The sequence below is a fragment of the Balaenoptera ricei genome, chromosome 21 (assembly GCF_028023285.1).
Source record: "Balaenoptera ricei isolate mBalRic1 chromosome 21, mBalRic1.hap2, whole genome shotgun sequence".
In the NCBI taxonomy this organism is placed as follows: Eukaryota; Metazoa; Chordata; class Mammalia; order Artiodactyla; family Balaenopteridae; genus Balaenoptera; species Balaenoptera ricei.
Genome location: NC_082659.1, coordinates 17,515,629 through 17,543,245, shown reverse-complemented (window position 1 = coordinate 17,543,245; position 27,617 = coordinate 17,515,629). Strand labels below are relative to the sequence as shown.

At 37.6% G+C, this 27,617-nt stretch overlaps 1 protein-coding gene across 22 annotated transcripts in view; it reads left to right on the top strand.

Annotated features, from left to right (window-relative positions):
• The window catches only part of PCM1 (pericentriolar material 1), an 88,450-nt gene that overhangs the window by 27,686 nt on the left and 33,147 nt on the right, over window positions 1–27,617 (top strand). For 15 of the 22 annotated variants that reach the window (XM_059909755.1, XM_059909767.1, XM_059909763.1 and 12 more), the window contains 15 exons: window positions 498–714; window positions 3,471–3,657; window positions 4,596–4,769; window positions 5,290–5,447; window positions 5,564–5,802; window positions 9,612–9,766; window positions 9,911–10,040; window positions 11,359–11,499; window positions 12,409–12,599; window positions 13,981–14,184; window positions 16,071–16,290; window positions 16,380–16,525; window positions 17,054–17,241; window positions 19,620–19,791; window positions 22,344–22,702. In XM_059909755.1, the coding sequence (XP_059765738.1) occupies window positions 498–714; window positions 3,471–3,657; window positions 4,596–4,769; window positions 5,290–5,447; window positions 5,564–5,802; window positions 9,612–9,766; window positions 9,911–10,040; window positions 11,359–11,499; window positions 12,409–12,599; window positions 13,981–14,184; window positions 16,071–16,290; window positions 16,380–16,525; window positions 17,054–17,241; window positions 19,620–19,791; window positions 22,344–22,702 (2,881 nt within the window). The remainder of the gene's footprint in view (window positions 1–497; window positions 715–3,470; window positions 3,658–4,595; window positions 4,770–5,289; window positions 5,448–5,563; window positions 5,803–9,611; window positions 9,767–9,910; window positions 10,041–11,358; window positions 11,500–12,408; window positions 12,600–13,980; window positions 14,185–16,070; window positions 16,291–16,379; window positions 16,526–17,053; window positions 17,242–19,619; window positions 19,792–22,343; window positions 22,703–27,617) is intronic. The other 7 variants (XM_059909764.1, XM_059909766.1, XM_059909761.1 and 4 more) reach the window with 1 other exon arrangement.

Below are 27,617 nucleotides of genomic sequence, written 5' to 3'. Positions count from 1 at the left end.
TTACCAACCAGCACAACCTACACAAATGTTTATCTCTTCTTATAAAGAATATTTATGTATTTTTGGGACTTCCCTGGTGGCACAGTGGTTAAGAATCCACCTGCCAACGCAAGGGACACGAGTTCGATCCCTGGTCCAGGAAGGTCCCACACGCTGTGGAGCAACTAAGCCTGTGGGCCGCTACTACTGAGCCTGCACTCCAGAGCCCGCGAGCCACAACTGCTGAGCCCACATGCCACAGCTACTGAAGCCCGCGTGCCCTGGAGCCTGTGCTCCGCAGAAAGAGAAGCCACTGCAATGAGAAGCCCGTGCCCCACAGCTAAGAGTAGCCCCCACTCGCCACAACTAGAGAAAGCCTGCGCGCAGCAATGAAGACCCAATGCAGCCAAAAGAAAAAAAGAGAGAAAATATTTATGCATTTTTAAAATGAGAATGCAAGCTTAAATCGCCTAATCTTTCTTTTTTTTCTTTTGTTTTCTTTTTTTTTTTTTTTAAAGCCTCCAGCTGTTCCAGACAATAGAAGACAAGCAGAAAGTCTTTCATTAACTAGGGAGGTTTCTCAGAGCAGAAATCCATCAGTTTCAGAGCATTTACCTGATGAGAAAGTCCAGCTTTTTAGCAAAATGAGAGTGTTACAAGAAAAGAAACAAAAAATGGACAAGCTGCTTGGAGAACTTCATACACTTCGAGATGAGCATTTGAACAATTCAGCATGTAAGTAAATCTAAGCAGTATTAGGTAGAGGACACGTAAGTATATATGCCAACATGTAATAATTACTTAGTAAATATTTGGTGAATGAATAAACACATAGTTACTCAAGAAAATTATAATTTTTGTGGGGAAATAGGACTTGCACGTGAAAAGTTTTTAAGTAACAAGGCGATGTATGGTAAAGCCAAATAGATGGTAGATCTGTAAAATTCAGAAAAGGAAAAGAATGAATTTGGGCTTGAAAAATTGGTAGGATTTTATTTTATTTTTTATAAATTTATTTATTTTATTTATTTATTATTATTTTTGGCTGTGTTGGGTCTTTGCCGCTGCACGCGGGCTCTCCCCAGTTGCGGCGAGTGGGGGCCACCCTCCGTTGCAGTGCTCGGACCTCTCACCGCATGGCCTCTCCCGTTGTGGAGCACGGGCTCCAGGCGCGCGGGCTTCAGCAGTTGTGGCGTGCGGGCCCAGTTGCTCCGCGGCATGTGGGATCTTCCCGTACCGGGGCTCAAACCCGTGTCCCCTGCATTGGCAGGCAGACTCCCAACCACTGCGCCACCAGGGAAGCCTGGTAGGATTTTTTTTTTTTTTTTAATTTATTATTTATTTATTTATTTATGACTGTGTTGGGTCTTCGTTTCTGTGCGAGGGCTTTCTCCAGTTGCGGCAAGCGGGGGCCACTCTTCATCGCGGTGCGCGGGCCTCTCACTATCGCGGCCTCTCTTGTTGCGGAGCACAGGCTCCAGACGCGCAGGCTCAGTAGTTGTGGCTCACGGGCCTAGTTGCTCCGCGGCATGTGGGATCTTCCCAGACCAGGGCTCGAACCCGTGTCCCCTGCATTGGCAGGCAGATTCTCAACCACTGCGCCACCAGGGAAGCCCCAGCCTGGTAGGATTTTAAATAAGGGATAAGTATAAGAGAAGGTAACTGTTAGATACTTTGACATAATAATACTGCACTTTTTAGCATATCCAAAATTTTTCCTTAAGGAAAAGCTAAACCAAATTAGTACATTGACTTTAAAACTATGAAACAGATTTAGAAAGTATTTATGCAATAAAAACCTGAGATATGAAAAACTTATTTAGTGCAGAAAGTCCCAAACACTTCATTTTTTAAAATACATAAATAGTCATCTCAGGTGGGACTAGGAAAGGCATATAGTCATCCTAGGTATACTAGTTAAATAGTTATACAACCATCCCTCAGTATCCATGGGGGATTGGTTCCAGCACCCTCACCCACACCCCTACGGATACCAAAATCTGAGGCTGCTTAAGTCCCTTATCTAAAATGGCATAGTATTTGCATGTAACATAAGCATATCCTCCAGTATACTTTAAATCATCTCTGGGTTACTTACAATACTTAATACAATGTAAATGCTATATAAATAGTTAGTAGCATGCTGCAGATTCAAGTTTTGCTTTTTGGAACTTTATGGAATTTTTTTTTTCCTGAATATTTTCTATCTGCTTTTGGTTAAATCCGCAGATGCAGAACTCTTGGATACGGAGGGCCAACTGTACTAGTTATATAGGAAAGCCAATAGTCATCTTAGTTATACTGTAGGAACTGTCTTTTCTGCTCTGCAGATGTTTTGCTGGCCTTTGTCTTATTCAGATCCAGTTACTAGCCCTCACTTGGCCACATGCCTTCCCAAGCCTGGTCCCTGAGCAACAAATGACGATTGTCACTGTGAGGAAGAGAAAAATGATGATAGTTTTAAAGTGGTAGTGGACTTGCCTGGTGGTGCAGTGGTTAAGAATCTGCCAGTACAGGGGACACGGGTTCGAGCCCTGGTCTAGGAAGATCCCACATGCCGCGGAGCAACTAAGCCCGTGCACCACAACTACTGAGCCTGCACTCTAGAGCCCGTGAGCCACAACTACTGAAGCCCGCGTGCCTAGAGCTTGTGCTCCGCAGCAAGAGAAGCCACCACAATGAGAAGCCCATGCACCTCAACAAAGAGTAACCCCCCGCTCACCGCAACTAGAGAAAGCCCGCACGCAGCAACGAAGACCCAACGCAACCAGAAATAAAAAAATGAAAGGAAAAAAATAAATAAACTGGTAGGAGAGAGAGAAGCACAAAGATTCTTAGTCTTCATTTATTACCCTTGAAAGCATAAGATATCTTTGATCTGTGTGGACAGAAAAGTAATTAAAATGTAGTTCAAGAGCTGTCTTAGAGGATTAATCGTCATCTAATTAGAAAATTTTATTGCTGAGTAGTATTCATGGTATTATGTACCACAGTCACTTTAACAATTTTGCTTTATCTTTTGGAACAAGAAAAGTTCCATCTTGGAGACCAGATAGAATCCCTCTGGACTGGAACATTCTCACGGACCTATCAGCTAGGGTTGCCCTGTAAAGATTTGTAGATGGTGTGCTTGCACATCATATGCAGTGGCTCTATTTAACTTAACCTGGAACCAAGTTTATCAGAGGAGTACTCTCGTTACTTTCTCAAGGTAGAATATCGTAGTTCTTGTTGGTTTCCATCTTGTCTTTCCTTATTCTTTCCTTTCTGTTTTAACTCTGTTTGGTTGAAGGACATGTTAGTAAACAAGTGGCCTGGTTATATCCTTAAGTTTCACATTTTAAAGCTGCAGGATTTAAGATGTTAATGACTTTTACTTTTTATTTTTCTATGTCTGAGCCAACTACGGATGTGTTGTTTGATGCTGTATTTGTTTATTTATGGTAACTGGTCTTTTTTTTTTTTTTTTTTGGTGGTTGTGCCTTCTTCAGCCTCTCCACAAAGGAGTGTGGATCAGAGAAGTACAGCCGCAGCTCCCCCTGCTCCTGTAGGCTTAACACCAGTTGTCAATGGAGAATCCAGTAGCCTCACATCATCTGTTCCTTATCCTGCTGCTTCTCTAGTTTCTCAGAATCAGAGTGAAAATGAAGGCCACCTAAATCCAACTGAAAAACTCCAGTAAAACATTTCTACAAACATTGTTTACATAGATTAGAATTGAATAATGGAGATAAATCTTGGGGGTTTTTTCTTTGTTGAAAATTCTGGAAAAACTGAGTTAATTTGATATGATAAACATTTTTAAGTGATGTGGTGGTAGAATAAGTTTGTGTGTTATATGTGCATCTTTGAGTTGTCCTAGAGAAATGTGACATTGTAATAACATGTAATTTCTATGAGCTAATGTATTCCTGTTTTCCAAATAAAGGGACTACAGTTAAAAGATTTCTATATTCAAATGGTTTAGAGCCCAGGCTCTAGAGTCAGACAGCCCTGAAATTGTATCTCACAAGGTTGTGTGACTGTGGACAAATAGCACCCTCACTAAGCCTCTTTTTCTTCACCTAGCATAATATATTTGTTCATAAAGGTGTTTTAAGGATTAGAAAACATTGGCATAATTCCTGGGACTCAGTAAAAACTCAACAACCTAATTATTCTTTTTGGTAAACATGTTATATAGTATGGTAACATGTAGATCTCTATATGTTGTAGACAAATTGGGAACCTTCTGTAAATGCTCAGTAATGCCTGCATACCTGATTTGCCTAAGAGGTACTATTTTAATGGAATATTTAGTACTTCACATTTTTGATACTTATTAAGAAACATAGGAATATTTTTGACATTGAGATTTAAGCTGTTAACATCTATACCTGCTTAAAGTGAACACGTGGAAGAGGGTTTCTTATGCTTTTGTCCGTAACACAAGATAAGTAAATAAGGTGATGAGATTTTGAATAACCTGTACTTGAAATTACATTCATTATAGTCACATCCCCTGGATATTTGACTGGGTTTAAATTTTGTTTGTGCTGGCTGCTACTCTATGAAAATAGTGTGTGCTTTATTTTGCTAAAATGGGTGTTAATATAAATGTTTTTGTTGTTTATCAGGAAGTTAAATGAAGTTCGAAAGAGGTTGAATGAGCTAAGAGAATTAGTTCATTATTATGAGCAAACATCAGATATGATGACAGATGCTGTAAATGAAAACACAAAAGAAGAAGAAACTGAAGAGTCAGAATATGATTCCGAGCATGAGAATTCTGAACCTGTTACTAACATTCGGTAAGAACTTTTTTTAAAGTTGTTTTTCTAACATATTCACCCTAACAATACATTTAATATGAAACAAAAGAAACCTCAATAGATGCCTACCGTTTGCCTTTTATTTAAGCTTTTCTCCTGTAAGTCTGCTGTTTTGGTCAGTGTACTCTTACTTGTTCTATAAAGAAAAACAAATAGGGAAGTATTGAATACAGTAGTCTGGTAAATTTGCTGTTTGTTAGATCAACTAAAAGTTAATCATAAGAAGTACGTAACTTCATTTTCCTACCTCTTTATTTTTAGGTGTAATTTTTTTTTTTGGTTGTAATTTTGATTTTTTTAGATGTTTTTCTTCTTAAATTTGTGAATAGGAGAAGTTAGTGAAAAGCAAGAGCCGTTTATTTAGAGGATGAATTTAAATGGGAAAATAGCCAATGATGTTCATAGTCTGGAATTATTTTATCAGCAGTTCTAAAACTTTGATTTTTTTATTATTACATATATTTTTTACCTTAAATAACTTCAGGTTGTTTTCTTTTAGAAATCCACAAGTAACTGCCACCTGGAACGAAGTAAATAGTAATTCTAATGCACAGTGTGTTTCTAATAATAGAGATGGGAGATCAGTTAATTCTAATTGTGAAATTAACAACAGATCTGCTGCCAACATAAGAGCTCTAAACATGCCTCCTTCTTTAGGTATGATTGACTCTATTCACAGATAATTTTACCATATTATTCTTGGGAAGTGGAATTCCTTTCTTTAGTACTCTTAAGTTTATTAAATTATTGATTTCACTGGTACATGTTTTCAGCAGATTGTCGATATAATAGAGAACGAGAACAGGGGATTCATGTTGCACAAGGTGAAGATGAGGAGGAGGAGGAGGAAGAAGCAGAAGATGAGGCAGTCAGTGGAGCTTCATTATCTAGTCATAGGAGCAGTCTGGTTGATGAGACTCCTGAAGATGCTGAATTTGAACAGAAGATCAATAGACTTATGGCTGCAAAACAGAAACTTAGACAGTTACAAGATCTTGTTGCATTGGTGCAGGTAAATACTGCTTGTATTAAAAAAAAAAAAAAAGTGTCAAATGGACAGTCTTATAAGGTAAAATTTATGTGTTTGATAATTATGTTGGTATAAGTATACTAGTACACATTTATTGAGTTCTAACTATATACCAGGTTTAAATGCTTAGCACTTTACATGCCATATTATCAGAGATCAGCAAACTTTTTATAAGGGTGACTTAGTAAATATGTTAGGCTTTGTGGGCTATACAGTTTCTGTCACAACTACTCAGTGCAAAAGCAGCGATAGACAGAATGCAAACAGATGAGCATGGCTGTGTACCAGTATAACTATTACAAAAACAGGTTTGTTTGTTTTTTTGCTGGAGACCCCAGTTCTATATCACGTAGAACTTGGTAACATCTCAGTGAGGCAGATACACAGATTAAAGGTGTTAATTGACCAGAGTTATACCATTGTCAGAGCCAGAGTTGAGACTGACATTCTGGCTGAGATCTTAACTCACTTGATGTAGAAGAAAAACCATATTGTCTTATTCAGTAAGGCCAAATTAGTAAAGTTGGAACTATTAGTTGTAAATTTTAAAAAGCCATTTGAATGTATGAACGTGAAATTATGTAACTATTAACACTTCTGTATTGACTGATGTGGTCCAAAGGCTTTTTGCAGTTTATTAGACAAGGTATAAAACTTTCTAAGAATGATTGAACTTTCTAAAATCATTCCTTTTCATCTGTTTTTATATATATATATATATATATATATATATATATATATATATATATATATATATATATTCTTAGTAACATAATCACTAGAAAAATATCTTTTAAGAGAGACTTCCTAAAGTATTGAAATTTATATGATTGTTGGAAGCCAAAAAACTTCTGGTAAAATTAATGAGTGATTTGTTTTCATTTAGGTTTGCTTAGCTTGTGTTAGGTTGAAAAAAATGAAGTATAGAACATTAAAATTAACCACACTAATGTATAGAAAAACAATTTTTTTATGAATGAAAAAAATTCAATTGTTATTCACAACTTCTTTTGGAATGCTACTTATTTTGAATTACTCAAGTGAAAGATGAATGTGCTCTCATTTTTAATTAAAGGAAACACTACTAGTAAACTCCCTCTGAGCCTTCATTCATAATCCCATTCTCCTTCACAGATGCTACTGTGCATATGTTTTATATATATATATATATAGTAAATACAGTTCTTTTTTTTAGCTGCAACATAGTTTTCTGTAGTATCAGTGGACCTTAGTTTAGTTAATCTATCATCCTATTGATGTTTACTTTTGTTGTTTCCAATTTTTCACTATTTGGAAACAACACTCCAATGAACAATCTTTCACAAGCTTTGTGGTGCATTTGTGTTTTTCAAGAGCAGATATGAAGAAGTGGAATTGCTTTGTCAGAGTATATGCACATTTTAATTTTAATGGACACTGCTTAATTGCTCTCCAGAATGACTATATTAATTGATATCTAAGCAGTGGTGGATGAATCCATTTCCTTATACCCTTAATTACATTTTATTTTATTGAGATACCATATAGCTTGTTTAACCATTACTGGAATTGGCTTTTGGCTTTTTCTAAGGTTTTCCTATTGTAAGAAGGGGTGTTGAAGGGAAGAAGGAGCATAAACACATGTATACAAACAAACACATACAGGTTTATATACACATGTATATATTTTTGCTTATATATTCAAAGTATATCTGTAGACAGATACATAAACTGATAACACTGGTTACCTGTGGAGAATGGAATTGGGGAAAAGGATGGAAAGGAGATTTTTCTAAACATCTTTTTTACTTTTTGAACTTTGATCATATGACAGTAGTACCATTTGAAAAAATTAAGACAGCTTCTAAAGCAAATAAGAATATAGGTTGTGCTATCATGAACATCATTGTACTTGTTAATTACTTTCTCATTTTTTCTTTATGACTCCTCTCCTCAGATGTATTGCCCAGAGTGGGAATAATAGATCAGAAATGATGAATAACTTGGTGGCTTATAGATGTATCAGCTTAATTTCAGGCTTATGTTGAATGCAGCTCTTTTGCTTTAGCGAGTGTTCTAAGACCTGAAATAACATGTATGAAAAATGAGAAAACTGCAACACAGAGGGATTAAGGGTCCTCATTTTGAGAGCTATTAAAAAAAAATGATCCAAACTCCCCAAGTTTTTATATGTTTAAGATTGATACATTTTACTTATTTTATTAAGGGTAGTCTTATTTTGCTTGTGCCCTTACTTATATCCTTTCCCAGGAGACTCAGGAGAAGGTTTAAACAGTTATATAGTTATCATGATTGTATAAAACTATTATTACTCTTCTTGATTAGATTAGCTTAGACAACTTATATGGCCCTTATATGGTTCCTTAGTCTGTGATGCAGCATGTGTTGAAACAATAATTCTTCAGTCAGTTACTTTTAGCTTTGGAGTTTATATCATTTCAGTTGTTCAGACACTCTCGTGTGACAATCTGAAACTTTATGTAGTTCTTTTTTTCATACTTTGGTTTTTCCACTTTTTTATTGTGTGAAAATGCCTCATGATCCAGCTTCTCTGTTTTTGAGTCCCAACTCAGTTTCTTTTTAATCTTACCATTTTAGTAATAAATCAGGTTAGCTTTTAGATTGATGAGAAGACCAGAATAATACCATGTCTATAAGCTTAAAATCAATTAGACAGTTTTACAATCAAAGTTAGCTTTAACTCTCTATTTCCAAAGGTTAAAGTTTCAGTTGATTTCTGCAGAGAAAGCATGAGTAAATATAAAGTATACAATATTAAATGTTTTTAAGAAAATGTCATAGGTTACCTCCAATCCTCCATTCTTTTTTTATAAGATTTTTAAAAAATAAATTTATTTATATATATTTTTGGCTGCATCGGGTCTTCGTTGCTGCGTGCGGGCTTTTTCTAGTTGTGGTGAGCGGGGGCTACTCTTCATTGCAGCGCGCGGGCTTCTCATTGCGGTGGCTTCTCTTGTTGCAGAGCACGGGCTTTAGGTGCGCGGGCTTCAGTAGTTGTGGCACGCGGGCTCAGTAGTTGTGGCTCACAGGCTCTAGAGCGCAGGCTCAGTAGTTGTGGTGCATGGGCTCAGTTGCTCCACGGCGTGTGGGAACTTCCCGGACCAGGGATTGAACCCGTGTCCCCTGAATTGGCAAGCGGATTCTTAACCAATGCGCCACCAGCCCAGTCCTCCATTTTAATAAGCACATTGATTTCAACAGAAGATACGTATCTACTGTTAGGAAGATATGAACTTTTGTTGTTTTTCCAGTAGTTACAGATTTGAGGTGGTACATTCTCATTCGTTTTTGTATTGTGAGCCATTGGTACTTGTTTGGCAAACTAAAGACCAAAGTGAGGAAATGGAAAGCTTTTTAAGTGAACAAGTGATAATAGACATTGGTTGTTAAATTGTTAATGTAAAAGTCACATCTGAAGAAAAAGTATCTAATATCAAGAGTTCTCAGCTCCAATGATATATTTTGTATCTTTTTCATATTCTCTGGAAAACTCTTCTTTGATTTTAGAATCTGGCCAAGGAAAGAAAAGGCAAACTAGTACTTGCCATTGCTGGGTAATTGGCAACTCAAATTATTAATGTACTGTTTTTAGTTTTAGTACTTTATTTCCTGCCATTGGTAGAGGATGAATTTCATTGCTCAAAATCATATGCTTTCCCTACTGCTTTAAATTTTATGTTAATTTTACAACCTAGTTGTATTTACTAAGGTATGAATTGGATAATGTCTTTAGATATCAAGATTGTTTTAATATAATGATGCTGTTTTAGGATGATGATACAGCAGATCAAGGAGTTATCTCTGCCAATACCTCAAATTTGGATGGTTTCTACCCAGCAGAAGAAGACACCAAACAGAATGCAAATAACACTAGAGGAAATACCAATAAAACACAGAAAGATGCTGGAGTAAATGAAAAGGCAAGGTATGTTAAGCTTCTGGCTTTCAGGTCATAAAAGTTTAGTGCCTATTAGAGAGAAGGTACTCCGCTAGGTACTGTATTACATCGTGCTTAATGCTATTATCAGATTTACTGGAGTCCACAAATATAATGTCAATTTAATTATAGAGAGAAATTTTATGAGGCTAAACTACAGCAGCAACAGAGAGAGCTCAAACAATTGCAGGAAGAAAGAAAGAAACTGATTGAGATTCAAGAGAAAATTCAAGCATTGCAAAAGGCATGTCCTGACCTACAGGTAATTAGGAAATTTCTTTCTTTCTGTTTGTCTGAAGGAAGGTATTTAAAATCTTAATGTCAACTGAAAGTACTCTTTGTCTTTTTTTAGTGCTAATTTGATAGGTTTATATCTTAATTTTATGATTAATGAAATGGATGGACAAATGAAATGTGTTAAGGATGTACATTTATACTGTGAAAGGTAGCACATAGGAATTGACTCTAATTATTCCCATTCTTTCACTTGTTGGGCTGGCTGGCTGTAGATTCAGAACATGAGTGTTTATAACTATGTATTACATTAAAATATTCTGGTTTGAACTTGGCAGTTAAGGGACTAGCATTTCCATTTTTTACTGGCCTAAAATTACATAATAAAGCTGTTAAGCCATCATGAGTTTTTTAGGGAAATTAAAATATTGTTTTTGTTTGAATATTAAATGTATATATGCTTATTAAATAGTACCCTATGCATGGGTTTTTAAAAAAATTTTATTTACTTATTTATTTATTTATGGCTGTGTTGGGTCTTCGTTCCTGTGTGAGGGCTTTTTCTAGTTGCGGCAAGTGGGGGCCACTCTTCATCGTGGTGCGCGGGCTTCTCACTATCGCGGCCTCTCTTATTGCGGAGCACAGGCTCCAGACACGCAGGCTCAGTAATTGTGGCTCACGGGCCCAGTTGCTCCGTGGCATGTGGGATCTTCCCAGCCCAGGGCTCGAACCCGTGTCCCCTGCATTGGCAGGCAGGTTCTCAACCACTGCGCCACCAGGGAAGTCCCAATGCATGGGTTTTTGAGATTGAACAGAGAATGTGCAGTCTTTGACCACATCAGGTAATCAGGAGGAGGGTTAATATGGGAGGGGAATATCAATTCTTCTTTGAGATTTTTCCTATACTTTATTGGTTAGCTTTATTCTTCAGTCAGGTTTTGTTTTCAAAGAAAGGGAAACATACCAAGTGATATTTCTAATATAACTTTATTTTCTAGGTGCTTACCTTTTCTACTTTAATCCTTTCTTTCTTGTTCCCAATCTAAATAATGTGCAGAGGAATATATGTCGGAGTTGGGTTGAGTATGTGAAATTTTCCACAGTAACATTTTATCCCTCATGTCTCTGTTGTTTTGGAGGGTTGGTTACTACTGTTCAACTTTAGCCTGTGTTTTCATCTTTGTTTTCTTATGTCAGATTTTCTTTAGATCATGATGGCAACTGAAGTCTGGTGGTAATAAATTAAATATGATACTAGAGCCCTAGAGAAGCAGTGAAATAATTGCGTTTATGAAATTAACATATAATTGCTTTGATTCCTCATAATAGTTTTAATTCACTTTTAGCTGTCAGCCACTAGTGCGGGTAATTGTCCCACAAAAAAATACATGCCAGCTGTTACTTCAACCCCAACTGTTAATGAAAATGAAGCCAGTACAAGCAAATCTGCTTTTGAACCTGATGATTCTTCAGTGGTAGATAATGAGGTATTGTATGTTGTACCTTGTTCCTGGGTCTTAAGGAAGAAAACTGAATATCTGTGAAACATGTTTTTAAATGTAGCCTATTATGTATCTTTTAGTTGTGGGAAGAAATAATTTTTTCCAAAAAGTAATTAAGTTGGTATATTTTCAAAATAGCCTTGCCCTTTATTAGCAAATATTTGGCAGAATTATATGAAAGGGTTAGTTATAGTAAATAGTAATCATTTCAATTAGAAAAACCTGTCCTTTGGCATTTTATTTATATGGGATTTATAGAAAACATTGTAACTTTCTTCTTTTTTTTTTTTTTTTTTTTTTTTTTTTTTTAAATATTTATTTATTTATTTATTTATTTATTTATTTATTTATTTATTTTTGGCTGTGTTGGGTCTTCGGTTCGTGCGAGGGCTTTCTCCAGTTGCGGCAAGCGGGGGCCACTCTTCATCGCGGTGCGGGGACCGCTCTTCATCGCGGTGCGCGGGCCTTTCACTATCGCGGCCCCTCCCGTTGCGGGGCACAGGCTCCAGACGCGCAGGCTCAGCAGTTGTGGCTCACGGGCCCAGCCACTCCGTGGCATGTGGGATCTTCCCAGACCAGGGCTCGAACCCGTGTCCCCTGCATTAGCAGGCAGATTCTCAACCACTGCGCCACCAGGGAAGCCCCTGTAACTTTCTTTTAATAGTTGATAAAGTATACTTGGGTGCTACCTGTTTTCATAAAGAATTAATGATTGCCTAATTTTTTCTTATAACTAAAATATCATTTTGACCTTCTTGGGTGTCTCAGTGTAAAAAGGATAGAGTGAGAATAGAAATATTTGTTGGTATTGACAATAGTATTAGGCTGTTTTTCTTTAAGGCTAAAACAAGTCCAGATATTTACACTAACTTGACTTAATTTTTAAAATAACAGTTGTGGTCAGAAATGCGAAGACACGAAATGTTAAGGGAAGAGCTGCGACAGAGAAGAAAGCAGCTTGAAGCTTTGATGGCTGAACATCAGAGGAGGCAAGGTCTGGCTGAAACTACATCTCCAGTGGCTGCTTCACTGAGAAGTGATGGGTCTGAGAACCTGTGTACGCCTCAACTGAGTAGAACAGAAAAGTAAGGGAGCTGTTTAAATCATTTTTTAAAATATCACCTACTTACGGCCTGTAGGATAGGCGGCCTCATTTCCCCTCTGCGTCATAGCACAAATCTGCTGTTGCAGTGAGACTTGTGTTTTAAACATCACCTTTGTGACTCAGTTTGACTAAATCCAGCTACTTTCTGTTCTAACTTCTCACAGCATCACCTTTCTCTCTTTTTAAAAAATTTTAAAAAATTACTAAGACACTTGCTCACACGGTGATACAGATTTTCTTGAGTATATAAGCCTTATTTTCTTAGTTAAGTTTCAAGTTTATAAAAAGAAAATGCTTGATACTTTGTAGTGCTTTTCTATCAGTCCAGAAATAAGTGCTTTTTTTTAACTTGAGTATCTGCTATTTGTAAATTTCCTAAGAATTTGAAAACATTTTATTGTATAAAACATTCAGTTTTTAGGATTTATGTTTGAAATTTCCATATTTAGACTATTTCTAAAAGAATTGGTTATCTATAAGATCAGTTAATTACTTATCTTTATAGTAGTATTCAGATCTAAAATTTTGAAATCCACATTTGTTATGACCTAATCTTTTGGTGTCAGATGGCATTTCTGCAACATTGCACTAAACCTTACGCTCTTTCGTACTCATAAAAGAACTATTCCTGTTCTTGGAGTGCCAACATGAATTTTATTGATCAAACTATGTCTTTAATATTTTATTGTGTTCTGTGTACCACACATCTATACTTTAAAAAAGTTCTTTATATTGTTTTGTTAAACATCTAGGTTTGAGAACCATGGGTCTAGAATTGTGCTTTCAAGTACGGCAGCCACTAAATATAGGTGGCTATTTAAAGTTAAATAAAATTAAAAATTCATTTTCTCTGTCACACCAGCCACATTTTAGGTGCTCATTAGTCATGTGTACTTAATGGCTACTCTATTGGACAGCACAGATATGGATTATTACTACTATTGCAGAAAGTTTTACTGGATAACTCTGATCTAGAAAACTGTGACTCAAGGAAAAGTTGAAAGTTGAGAGGGGTTTAGTTTAGGAATAAGTTCCAGGGGATATGATTACTAGTTTAATTTATATGAAGAATTGTTTTCTGGAAGGTAGCGTAAACAGATTATAACAGCAGTTGGAGAGTACCATCCATCTCATAGTTACTATGACTAAATGAAATTTTATGTACACACACATATGCATATACATATATATATATATATATATATATATATATATACACACATATATACATACACTTTTTTTGGTACAGTGATTTTTTTTTTTTTTTTCTTTTTTTGGTACAGTGTCTGGTACATAATAGGCGGTAAAGTATTTAGCTCATCTCCAGAATGATCTCATGTGTTTTGTCTCTTAATCTCTAGAACAATGGCAACTTGGGGAGGTTCTACCCAGTGTGCACTAGATGAAGAAGGAGATGAAGATGGTTACCTTTCTGAAGCAGTTGTTCGGACAGATGAAGAAGAGGAAGAGGAGGAGCAAGATGCCAGTTCCAATGATAACTTTGCTGTGTATCCTCCTAACAGTGCAAATCATAACTCTTATAATGTAAAGGAAACTAAAAATAGGTTAGTTTCACTGTTTTAATTTTTTGCTTGATTTGAAGAGTCTCAGGTCTTTCTGACTCCAAGCAGTTCTTCAGTTCTCTGAACCAACTGTGTGTCCTACAATGTAATTTAATTCCACCACTAACTACTTGGAGTCAGGGCAGAGCCCACAAGTTAAGAGGCTCAGTCCCACAAGAGTGCCCTCACTTTCGATGCCGCTTTAAAGTCTCGAGTCTTCAGGGCACCCACACTTCTGTCTGACTTGGCGACATATGTGGCGGTTCCCACAGCCCCTCTTCAGGTTCCATAATTTGCTAAAATAACTCATAGAACTCTGGAAAATACTTCTGTTTGCTGACTTCTTATGAAAGATACTACTCAAGAACAACTAAGTGAAAGAGATGTGCAGGGCCAGGGATGGGTTGGGGAGGGGCACAGAGCTTTTATGCCCTCTCTGGGCACACCAGCCTCCCAGCACTTCACCGTGTTCATGACCCGGAAGCTGTCCTAACCACCTTGTTGAGGAGTTGTTAGGGAGGTTTCTTTACATAGACAGAATTGACTAAATCACTGGCCATTGAGGACAAAGTTCAGTCTCCCTCCGTGAAAGTTGGGGGGTGGGGCTAAAAGTTCCAGCCCCCAACACCTGGTTGGTTTTTCTGGTGACTAGCCCTCATCATGAAGCTAACTAGGGCCTGACCAGAAGGCGCTCATTATGAATAACAAAAGACAGTCGTCACTCAGGAGATGGCCAAGAGCTTTAGGAGCTCTGTGCTGGGAACCTGAGACAAAGACCAAATATGATTTTTTTTTTTTTTAATTTATTTATTTATTTTTGGGTGTGTTGGGTCTTTGTTTCTGTGCGAGGGCTTTCTCCAGTTGTGGCAAGTGGGGGCCACTCTTCATCGCGGTGCGCGGGCCTCTCACTATTGCGGCCTCTCCTGTTGTGGAGCACAGGCTCCAGACGCGCAGGCTCAGCAGCTGTGGCTCACGGGCCTAGTTTCTCCGCGGCATGTGGGATCTTCCCAGACCAGGGCACGAACCCGTGTCCCCTGCATTGGCAGGCAGACTCTCAACCACTGCGCCACCAGGGAAGCCCCAAATATGATATTTATTGTATCACAAGAGTACTGTCGTTGAGATAGATTCCAGCTAGATAAGATCAAGATTGATAAGCTTTGATCTTCACTCTTGTTTTGGGGAATTAAGCAAAAATAAAAATCATAGTGAAAAAGATCTATCAACAAAAATATTTACTACATTTTTATTTATAACTGAAAAATATTTCATGTATAAAAGATGGTTAAGTAATTCCACTTGATGGAATGTTATGTAGCTAAGCTTAAAGCATGAAGAGTGGAAAAATGCTCGTGGTATAATAACTATAACTATTTTCTTTTTTTTTTTTAATGGCAAACTTTCTCTATTTTTAATATTTATTTGGTTGCACTGGGTCTTAATTGCGGCAGGTGGGCTCCTTAGTTGCAGCTCGCCAGCTCCTTAGTTGCGGCACGCGGGCCCCTTAGTTGTGGCGTGCGAACTCTTAGTTGCTGCATGCATGTGGGATCTAGTTCCCTGACCAGGAATCGAACCAGGCCCCCTGCATTGGGAGCGTGGAGTCTTAACCACTGTGCCACCAGGGAAGTCCCATAACTGTTTTCATTTTGAAGAATACAGAATTATATAGACACTTCTCGGTAAAACATAAATGAAAAAAGATTCAAAAGGAATGAAAAATGAAATTGTATAAGACTAGAAATCCAGAATTTTTCTCATTCTATTTTCCATACATTTTAAGTCCTGTGAAGAGAATACAGGTGTATGGACCAGGGTATCAAGGTTTATTGCCAGATTTTAAAAACCAAATAATTACATAAGATGACCTAATGCTTTAAATCTTGTGTTAGGTGGAAGAACAATCGCCCTTTTTCAGCAGATGGAAATTATCGTCCTTTAGCCAGGACAAGACAACAGAATATCAGCATGCAGCGTCAGGAAAACCTTCGCTGGGTGTCAGAACTCTCTTATGTAGAAGAGAAAGAACAGTGGCAAGAACAAATCAATCAGCTAAAGAAACAACTTGATTTCAGTGTCAATATTTGTCAGACTTTGATGCAAGACCAGCAGGTAAAGTAGAATTTTTTTATCTTGTTTTTGAAGCAGTACACGTTTTTCTCATGTCATCGGTAACTATTCCAAAAATTTTCTTTCCACAGACTCTATCTTGTCTGCTACAAACTCTTCTCACGGGCCCTTACAGTGTTATGCCCAGCAATGTTGCATCTCCTCAAGTACACCTTATAATGCACCAGTTGAACCAGTGCTATACCCAGCTAACATGGCAACAGAATAATGTACAAAGGTAATCTGTTTCTTAGAAGTAGTGAGAGTGTATAGTAAGTGCTAAAACTGAGCAAGAGTTTTACAGTTACCTTCTGGAAGAAAAGGGCATGAGCCAAGTATCATTTTCGAATATTCTCTGGCACCTGAGAATTTTATAAGCAGAGATTTTGTTCAATGTTCCTTTTTCATACTGTGGACCTGACTTTTTAAAAAAATTTTATAGTACTCAACTTTACACTTACCTTAAGTAGGTTGTATAGTGTGTAAATTATACCTCAGTAAAGCTGTAAACAGCAATATAAACAATGAGTTTGTTGTAATTATGCCTACTATCTGTTAGAAGTGCTAAGCGCAGTTCTTGTTGTAAAGGCTAAGTTACTGAACTAAGCATGCAGGACAAGCAGATATTTGTTGTAGTAAACATCAGAGCAGTCAGTTTGTTCCACATACTGTTGAATCATGTCTTACATATATTCTTTCTGGATGTACTTTACATAGATGGTAATATAACTGATCTTTAAATTACTGACTCCTTAAATTTTTACAGGTTGAAGCAAATGCTAAATGAACTTATGCGCCAACAAAATCATCCAGAAAATCCTGGAAGCAAGGAAAGAGTCAGTAGTGCATCACACCCTCCTTCTCCCAGTTTATTTTGTCCTTTCAGCTTTCCAGCACAGCCTGTAAATCTGTTCAACCTACCGGGGTTTACTAATTTTTCATCATTTGCACCAGGTAAGTGGCTGAAAACTTAAATGAAAATAAATAAATGCAGAGTGTTTGAGAATAACATTCGTCTATTTCATGGATTTTTATCAGTCCCTTTTGGAGTGGTAGAAAATGTTTGCAAAGAAAGTTATAAACTCTTTTCTACATTGATTCTTTGTAGTGAACGCTTAAACTGAATGTGGTTGCTAATGAAATTAAGTAAATTATGAATGATTGCTTAGTCTTTTACCTTTGAATTATTCAACAACTATTTATCAAGGAGAAAGGGAATTAACCTGTCTACTGGCTGCTGTACATCAGGCACTGTGTAAAATATTAGGAGAGGAGAGGTGAATAAGGCAACGCTCTTGTAGAGGAGCTTTGTGTCTTAGTAGGGAGATATACCACTAGAGTAAAGGTGTTTGGTTTAGGCTTATATTTACTTTTACTTAGTTTAGGCTTTTATTCAGACTTTTTCTGTACCTGTTATGTGCCAGACACTATATAAATGACTGGGATTCAAAGATGGTAAGCCTGATGCTTTAAGGAATTTAGAGTCTAGTGAAGAAGCTAAGAATGCTAATAAATGCTTAGTGCTTTGCCATGGGTGCTGTAGCAGTGGTGCAGATGAGGTGAATGGCCTCCTTTTCCTTGGGGCAAGATATTATCAGCAAATCGCTTTTTTTCTAGAGAAAGTGATATTAAAGCTAAAGAATGAATATAATTTTTTTCCAGGGAGATTAGAAGGGAAAGGACTTTCTGATTAATGGAACCACTTAGAGTTACAAAGCAATGGAACAGTATATTACTTAGGGAATTTAGAGGTCATGAAGTATGGCTCGTGTTTAGGGCCATGGCAGGGGAAGGGTGGTTGATGTGGCTGGAGAGCAGTGGAGGCCTTTGTGCTGTGCAAAGAAGCTTAGACTTTCTGCTGCTTACTAGAGGGGCCATTGGAGGATTTTGAGGAATCCTGCTAATCCAGAGGAATAGCATGAGGTTTATCTTTTAAAAAGATGACACTAGTGATAGTGTTGATTGAGATTGGAGGGAAGGCGCTAAGGGTATAGATGGTGAGTGGAAGGCTAGTGCAGTAACAGCAGGGAAGGAATGACAGCTCGACCTGAGGCATCGGCAGTAGCGGTAAAGAAAAAGGAGTAATTTTAAAGACATTCTGGAGGTAGAATGATCAGTTAGGTGAGGTGAGTCATGAAGGGAGAGGAGTTGAAGGTGTTTGCCAGAGAATATAGGAAGAGGAAAAGGGTTGGGAGGGCTTTGTGAATATAAATATCCACAGATACAGTGTATTTTCTTAACAGGATTATAAAAGCAATGGTGTTAAACAATTTAACAAGGTTTTTAGTTCTTAGGTGTGGATTAATATTGGCAGCAGACTTTTTAAAAAATTTTATTTATTTATTTATTTATTGTCTGTATTGGGTCTTCGTTGCGGCTTGCAGGCTTTCTCTAGTTGCGGCGAGCGGGGGCTACTCTTTGTTGCAGTGCGCAGGCTTCTCACTGTGGTGACTTCTCTTGTTGCGGAGCACAGGCTCTAGAGCGCAGGCTCAGTAGTTGCAGCGCACGGGCTTAGTTGCTCCGCGGCATGTGGGATCTTCTCAGACCAGGGCTCGAACCCGTGTCCCCTGCATTGGCAGGCGGATTCTTAACCACTGCGCCTCCAGGGAAGTCCCAGCAGATGTTTTTTGAGTAGGCATTTAAGTAACAAATAATATAAGAAATTGCACATGCAGTTCCTTTTTGTCATAATATGCCTTATACCCATGCCAGCCCTGTACGAAGACTGTTCGTTCTTCACAGTCAACCTAGTTCAGTTTTGTGAAACCCTCCCTGATCCCCTTCTCCCCCAAGTTGTAAGTAGCCATTTGTAAATATCTCTGTTACAGCGCTATATATTAAGTATGTGATTATATTTTACTTCCTACGTAGAGTGTAAAGAACCTAAGCTTTGGAGCCATGCAGACCCGAGATCTAACCTGCTCTTTCATTTACTAGGCATTCGATAGCTAAACCTATTTTCTCACTAGTAAAATGAATATAATACCTATTTCACAGTGTTGTTTTGAGCATTAAATGAAGTAACATGTAACGTGCCTACAGTAGAGCCTTGTACCCAGTAATACTCTGATAAATATCAAGCATTATTTTTGCTAACTTTTAGCTTTTAAGGGGTTGGGGATCCGTATTTATCTTTGAATCACCAATGCTGAAAACATAGCTGACTGAGTTGTAAAACAGTGATTGAATAAATGAGTGTTACTTTATTTTAATCACAGATTTTTCTTTTGGTGGATTTGAATGGCATATTTAATTAAAACTATTTTCTAATTTCATTTTAAGGCTAAAGGTGCTTCTTTATTGTTGTCTTACCCATTGTTTTTATTTATTAGGTATGAATTTCAGCCCTTTATTTCCTTCTAATTTTGGAGATTTTTCTCAAAATATTTCTACACCCACTGAACAGCAGCAACCATTAGCCCAGAATCCTTCAGGGAAAACAGAATACATGGCTTTTCCAAAACCTTTTGAAAGTAGTTCTTCTGTTGGAGCAGAAAAACAAAGGTACTTGATTGTAAACATAATCCATTATTTGCTTAAACATCACTTTGTGACTACATCTAATTATCTGTAATTTGAGAATGTAATTAGGGAGGATGTTTGTGATTGTCTGACTCGATAGTGTTGGGAATGTGAAGTTTTGACATCTTACCAGATGTCACTCAGGCGTATACCTGCTGCTAACCCTGGTACAAGAGCGGTTCAGAGTTTTGATCAGGGTGTCCTGTGAGGTTCATTTTGGAAGGATATGACCTAATCCATAGAGTGTCTTTGGCCTTGATTTGATATCTATCTTTAAGGTTATACCAGTTCACTGTTCATTGATTTAGAAATAGAAACTAATATTAACTGCTGGAAGATAGTTGTTACAAAGTGATGGCTCCTTTGTTTGATTCATAGCCCCTGATTAGAGTAAGTTCCTAAGGCCCATCCAAATGTAATATTGAGTACTATTAGGTTATAAAAACAACTTTTGCCAAGGAAGTTTTAGTGATACATAGTCAGGATTCCTTTTTCTCTCTGTTTCTCACATTTATTATTTTTTAATACGATAATCTTCCCAATTACAATTTTGACCCAAATAGTGTGTGAAAGACTCATTGGATTGGCTCAGGTTAATCATTCTCTAAAGCATTTTTATGGCTCGATAAATAATGTTTTTAATGATTGTTTTAATCCAGAAAATGATTTTGATAGCCCGCTGGTAAAAAGATTATAGCCTTTTTATTGTTGTTATTTACTTCAGAAAAACTTTTTAAAAGGATGAAAAATCAGAGGTCAGTTGAGCCTAATGCTTGTTCTGTCAGAAGTATCTCTATGGTTTTGTTTTTCCTATCCCTTTATAAATATATAGGTCACATTACTTCTCCCTTTAGTTATGTGTGTGGGCATGTCTCAGCCTCTTAAATTAGCATTTTGACAGTTTAATTGTTAAATCATGAACATTTTGGTTTTGTTTTTTACTTAATTAACCAAAAATTCTTAGAATTCAACTTCGTGTTCACCTTTCACCTCCAGGAATCCTGTGGTAGACCTCCCTGACCTTGTTGACTCCTTTTCTTATCTGCACTAACCTCTTTTTCCTACTAAGTCTTGTGTTACTCTGTGAAAGTATTCTATTGTCAGAGCCTAAAACAGTGTTTAGTGGTCAACTGACATTGAGAAATGGTGGTTGAATGAATCTCCATCACAAGCAATAAACATTTATTCAAAGCTTTAGTGAATGGCCTTCCTAATGGAAGGTCCCTACTTCATTATTATCTATAGTTTACATGTAATTGGTAGTAAAAAAAAAAAAAAGATGCATCTGGGTATTATTATTTTAGATATTAGACCTACTTCAGATTAGACCTCATCTCTTTCCAAAATTTCAGCTATTATAGGTTCCCTGAATTAAATGGCTGGAGATAACAAAGAGGTCAGATGAAACATTGTAGTTGTTAGCTCGGGTCAGAAAACTTTTCCTATAAAGGACTACGTAGTAAATATTGCAGGCCATAGTGTCTGTCATAACCATTTATCTCTGCCATTTTTGCACAGAAGCATTTATAAACAATATATAAACAGATAAGTTGCTGTGTTCCAAGAACACTTGATTTATGGACAGTGAAATTTGAATTTTATGTAATTTTCATGTCTCATAAACTATATTTCTCCTTTTAATTTTTTTTTTCAACGATTTAAGAATATAAAGATCATTCATAGCTCTCAGGCCATACAAAAAAACAGGCAACAAGCTGAATTTGGCATGTAAACTATAGGTTTGCTAATCTTTGTCTTGAATTAATCCCTATAGATCAATGTCTCCCAAATTATATTCTTAGGAACTCTGTTGTCCATGTCAGGTTCTGTAATAAAAAGTTGCAGACAACGTGTTCACTATGTTCCCTTCGAAGACATTTATAAAACACATTGGCATATAGAAAGTTCTGAGAAGTACTGCAGACCTGTTTAACTTTGTTTTGCATATTTTTTCCCAGATTTAGATAACCAGTGAATACCTATTAACATATTAAGGGATGCCAATGTTTAGCAGATAAAATTTGGAAAATGACACTAAGCTAACAGAGCTAAACAAGACTTAATATGCAGAGAAATAAATTACTAGTTACATGGCCAGTTGTTTTCACCAGATTCTGGTTATACTTGAACTGCTTTAGGTGACACAGATCCATGTATGTTTCCAAACTTTTTACTGTGGTTCTTTTTCAGTTGTTTCTTTAAGTTTTTTGTTTTTTCCTTGTATGTTCCATCCTCCCTTGATCTTACCTTCCCACTCTTTCCATCATGAATGCTGGATCTTTGGTTTGAAAGTCTCACTAGTGAAAATGGTTTAGTGAGAAAGGTATAAAATTAAAGTTTAAAGTAATTTAGTACCTTAGCCTGTGTAATATTTTCATTTTTAATGTGTATTTTGTGGGAATATTTTTATAGCCTGTTGACAGTTTTTATTTACCTGAATCTACTAGTAGACTATAAATTAAGTATATCTGGAGTTTTCAGTAGATATAGAAATATATCATTGTAATATATAAAAACTTATTTTCATTGGTAAGGAATCAAAAACAGCCCGAAGAGGAGGTGGAGAACAGTAGGACACCATGGTTATATGACCAAGAAGGTGAAGTAGAAAAACCATTTCTCAAGACTGGATTTGCAGTGTCTGTAGAGAAAACAACAAATAGTCATCGCAAAAATCAATTAGATACCAGTAGGAGAAGACGCCAATTTGATGAAGAGTCGTTAGAAAGCTTTAGCAGTATGCCTGACCCAGTAGATCCAACAACAGTAACTAAAACATTCAAGTCAAGAAAAGCATCTGCACAGGCCAGCCTGGCATCTAAAGATAAAACTCCCAAATCAAAGAGTAAGAAGAGGCATTCTACTCAGCTGAAAAGCAGAGTTAAAAATACTGGTAAGTACTGCAATTTGTTGACTTGATGAACATAAATGTTGGCACCCTCACTCTCACATGTTGGCGAGTATCATTTCGGCGTGACTGATGAGGAGGCACTGTTGTAGACCCACCTGAGCAAAGTCATTTTTAGTTACCTTTGAGAACTTTTTAAATAAAATCTATCAAATAGGGTTTAATGGTGTAGGTATTTTAAAACATGGCATTTATTCTTTTTTGTGCCTCTTAAAACTTCTTACTATGTATGTGGTTCCTATGAGCTCGGAACTTTTACTGTTCTCTCGTTTAATATTACGTGCAAGACTTTGTTCATGACTTCTGGCTAGATCCGCGGTGGATTCATTTAAAGAAATGTGGGCCTCTGACTACTTTGCAATCTTTGAATATCATGTAGATGAAGTCACTTTTAGAACAGGTTTGCTCTTAGTCCTTCAGGAACTGAACCTTAGTTAATAGGAGAAAACATTAATCTATATTTTATTGAATCTTGTCATTGAGTATAATATCAGAGTTCTCTTTATAGTGTTCACTGCATGCCACTTTTTTAAAAAACAGATTTTTTATGATTTTTGAAGAACTTACTGAAGTCTAACACTAGGTTAAAAATTGATTTACTAGCTAAACTCTGGAATATTGTAGTTAAAGGATGCTCCTTCCAGTTTGCAAGGGACACTTTGGCTGTGGCCCTGAAAGGTTGTTCTGCCTTCAAGGAGATGGTATTTGGTGCTTAAGAGCAAAATATTCTAGGCTTATAATCAGAAAATTGTGAAAATTCACTGCACCCACTAACTTCCTCTCCTGGAAGCTCACAATACACTATAAGTGTAGTAAAGGTCCTGGGACACTCTGCAGTTAAAAATCCACGTGTAAGCTTTGGCAGCGTTCATCTCAGCCATCTTTGGATAATGGAACCCTTGAAAAATCTGATGAAAAGTATGGATGTGACAAAGAATACGTGTATATATTTTCTTCCATTTCGGTACCTCATGTTCCCTGAAGTCCTGGGCTCCTACTCCTGCTCCCATGCGAAGGCTCTGATTTCATCGTTAAACAAGCGAACCTGAACAGGGGCAACAGTTTTCTCAGCATACACATTGTCATCCTTGAAATCCTTTTTCAGTTACGTAGATTTGGGAGGAGCTGATTACTTAGTAGATTAGTGATCTGAAACCATTCAAATGAATGAAAATACAACTACGATGCCTTCTCCATGGTCACTTTTGGTGCCACTAGAGAAGATTTAAGTAGATAGTGACCATTTTGAGAGAGGCCCTCTGGGTAACTCTGAACTTCTTATTGACGTAGTTGCTCCAACAGAATGCTTTTTGTCATATGAGTAAATGGAAAGAAACTAACATTTGTGATCCCAGCATTCTCTCATTCAGCTGGTTATTTTGAGTGTGCTAGGGCAGTGCTTCTTGAACTTTATAATGTTTCATGCGGATCTCCTTGGGAATCTTGCTTAAAGTCAGAGTCTGATTCAGTCAGTCTGAGGAGGGACCTGAGAGTCTGCATTTCTAACAAGCTCTCCCGTGCATTGTTGGTCAGCACTGACAGTGCAGTCTGTGGACTCCAGTTTGAGTAGCAGGGTCTTAGAGGGCACTCAGCCAACATACGGCCATGTCTGCCTGAGCCTAGAAATCCTGGTGTATTTGTATTTTTGAAACCCCTTTATTCTGAAGAATTATGGTTCCAGATATACAATTCAGCTTTTCTTTTACTTCAAGGCAAAGATTGGCCTTCTGATCTATTTGCTGTCTTTTTTCATACTTAAGTATAAAAATACTTGCCAAAAATGCACATTCACATTTGTTCAAGAGGGCTTTAAGACCATCTGTTAGTGGGAGCTCCACTTTAAGGTGCACACACAAAGATAAAAGACCTGATAGCAGAACCGAACTAATATATGCAGAGTCAAAATAATATGTAGCAAAATCAAATGAGCCAAGTCCTTGCTACGCAGCATGTGAGCCGCGGACAAGCAGCATCCGCATCGTCTGGGAGCTTATGAGAAATGCAGGCTCTTGGGCCCCACCTCATACCGGCTGAATCAGTACGCACTGTTTCTCAGTTTGCATAGTAGCAAGATTCCAGATGTTTTAATACGAATACATGCACATTAAAGTCTGAGAAGTGCTGAGCTAGACCACTAATTGATGTTGCTTTTGTTCTCTTTGTGGGATAAGGATAGCCATGATTTCTTAGAAGAAAGAATGTTTACTGTGTCTTAAAGGAAGTAGGAATGGAGGTCGATGGAGGGAAGATTGGGAAGCATTCCAAATTGTAGTAACAATAGGAAAAGTAATGTAGAGTCAGGGTGAAGCAAGAAGAGAAGATGAGAGAACTGGGGAAGGAAATAGGATATGGCAAATAGGCCAGCACAGTGGGACTTAAGTTGCTGTCTTAAAAGATATAGTACAGCCAATTATACTGTTCCAAATTTGAGCTGTTTCTATGTTTTCTGTGCATGTTGACAGTCTTTCAGAAGTAGCATGCTAAATCTTCATTTAACTTTTTTTCACATGATGGTAATGTACCAATGATGGTAATCTTTAGAAGGTCTTTATATGTAAAGATACATATTATTGCATGCAAAGTAAGATTTTACAAATTATGTGCTAATTATCTTTTAAGCTTCAGTTCAAATTCAGACTTTATGAGTTGAGCATGACTTCTTGCCTTGCTGGGTACTTGAGTTATCAGACATATAACTTGGTTAACAGACCCATAATTTGGCTACGCTCTACCAGGCCCATTTCCTCTTTTGATGTTATTGGAGAGGAGTAGAAGCACATAGTCTAGATGGTCCTCAGTATGCTGACTTCCGGGTTCCTCCTGGCCCTGAGTCTTTTCGTTGCTTTCTTCCCCCACTCTTCTTGCTCACTAATGAAGCTTGAGATAAAATGCATGTCTAGCATTAGGCAAGATAAGCCCTGACAGATATGGCCCTTTTTAGATTCAGAGTTTATTATTTAATGAAGTCAGAGAAAGGAAGGGTGGCCAAAGGTGCCAGCTCCCTGTGTCCCTTATGCCACTCACCACAAGGGCGATGCTGAAACAGAAGGGGCCAGATGATAGTTGCATCATGAGTGGTGGGGCACCCTGTAGCCTAGGAGCCAATGCTGTGCTGTAGCTAAGCCACGGTAGAGAATGGAGATGTACCCTCAGGGGGTGAGGCGAACCGGTCTCATGTTTTCATCAGAGCCCAGGAGGAGATGAGAAGTTCTCTCATGACAGCCTTTCAGGGGAAAGAGGAAAATCGTAAGGCCTTCCGCCAAGACTTAGATTCAGCGACGGTTCAGTCCTTCCCGGTGTGGCCTGTGTGGGTGCGTGGAAGGTCTCCAGGGTGCTGTGGCTGAGCTGTTTCCCTGTAATGGAGACACAACTAGAAATACTGTTTGCTCTAGCTCTGTCAGCCACTCGTGCTGAGAAAAACAGGAGATAACCCCCTTACAATAATGACCATCATATGTTGTTGTTGCCACTGTTATATCAGCTGGCCTGGCCAGTGTTACTCTGAAGTATTACTGACTTTCATTAAATCTTCTACTTTCCCTGGAGGATTACTATTAAAGTGCCCCAAAGAGAAACTAATCAACAGTAGTACCTTAACTTTGGAAATCTAGCCCTTGATATTTTAAAATTGGGACTCATATAAAACCATGGGGTTTTTTTTCCCCTCTTTTTATAGCATCTTAAAACTTATAGCATGCTTCTCTTCACAGTCTTAGCTTTTTTGGAGGATGACTGATTTTTATTTTTTTGTTTTTTCTCACTACGGGGGCTCCCTAAAGAGAATTTTCTGTATGCTACATAATATATATTTTAATTTTGATTAGAATCCATTCAGCACTTTTCACATGATTCAGTAACAGCAATTAGAAGCTTAATTTCATTTATATAAATGTTCTTGTTAGAATAACATACTTTATTTTCTTCAGAGCTATGTTTGCTGTTAATTAAATAAGCAATAGTACTACCATTTATATCATTTTACATATTACTCTTGGCAGTCATACCTTTTATTGCTTTTTATGTAATAGTCCAAAGTAACCAACAGGGCTCTTTTTCCGGTAAGTTTCATGCAGAATGAATGAGAGTGGCTTGAGAGTCTTAGAGACCAACAAAGAAATCAGGAACCTAAACATGAGATGATGAAGTCCTAACTTGAATGATGGCCTTAGAGAAAGAAAGGGAAGTTGAATCCAGATAGGATATCACAGAGAATAATTTGACAGTATATTGGGAACTAATTTGTTATTAACAGAGCAGCCGTTGCGATCTAGAGAGATAAGCAGCAAGGCTTTAGGTTCTGCTGGCTCTTTCAGAGAGTGAGCAAAAATCAGAGCCCTGTGGTTCTTAGAGAAAACTTGTTTGGAGGAGATCCATGCAACCCCTCCTTCCACGGGGAGGGCACTTCCCTCCCTTCCAGGAGTAGCAGTCTTTTGCCACTTCAAAGTACTAATGGGAAAGGGTGTCACTGAAAACAGAGGCGGCATCCTCCCTACCCTGAACATGGTAAAGCACTTACCTTGGCAGCTGAGGAGACTGAGCAGTCGAGAGGCTTCCTTTTTCATTGTCTTGATGGGAGGCTGACAGCTCGCCAACCAGACCATTGCTTCACCGTGGGCGTGAGGCTTCCAAGCACTGTCGGCATGCTGCCATTAAAGCCGCCCAGCAGTTGGGTCCAGCCTTAAGGGTGGATAAGAGTCGGGACTAACCCAGTGAACATAACAGTGCACATAAAAGGGACCAGCAGCCAGAGAGAAGTCACAGAAGCAGACCACTAGAACAGGTAAAATCTAGTAAAAACAGAATTATTGAAGGAAATACTCACTTGAGCAAAATGATAAGAATACTTAAGCAGATTGAATTATTTTAAAAAGCAGATTGAATTATAACGTAAATTCTTTAG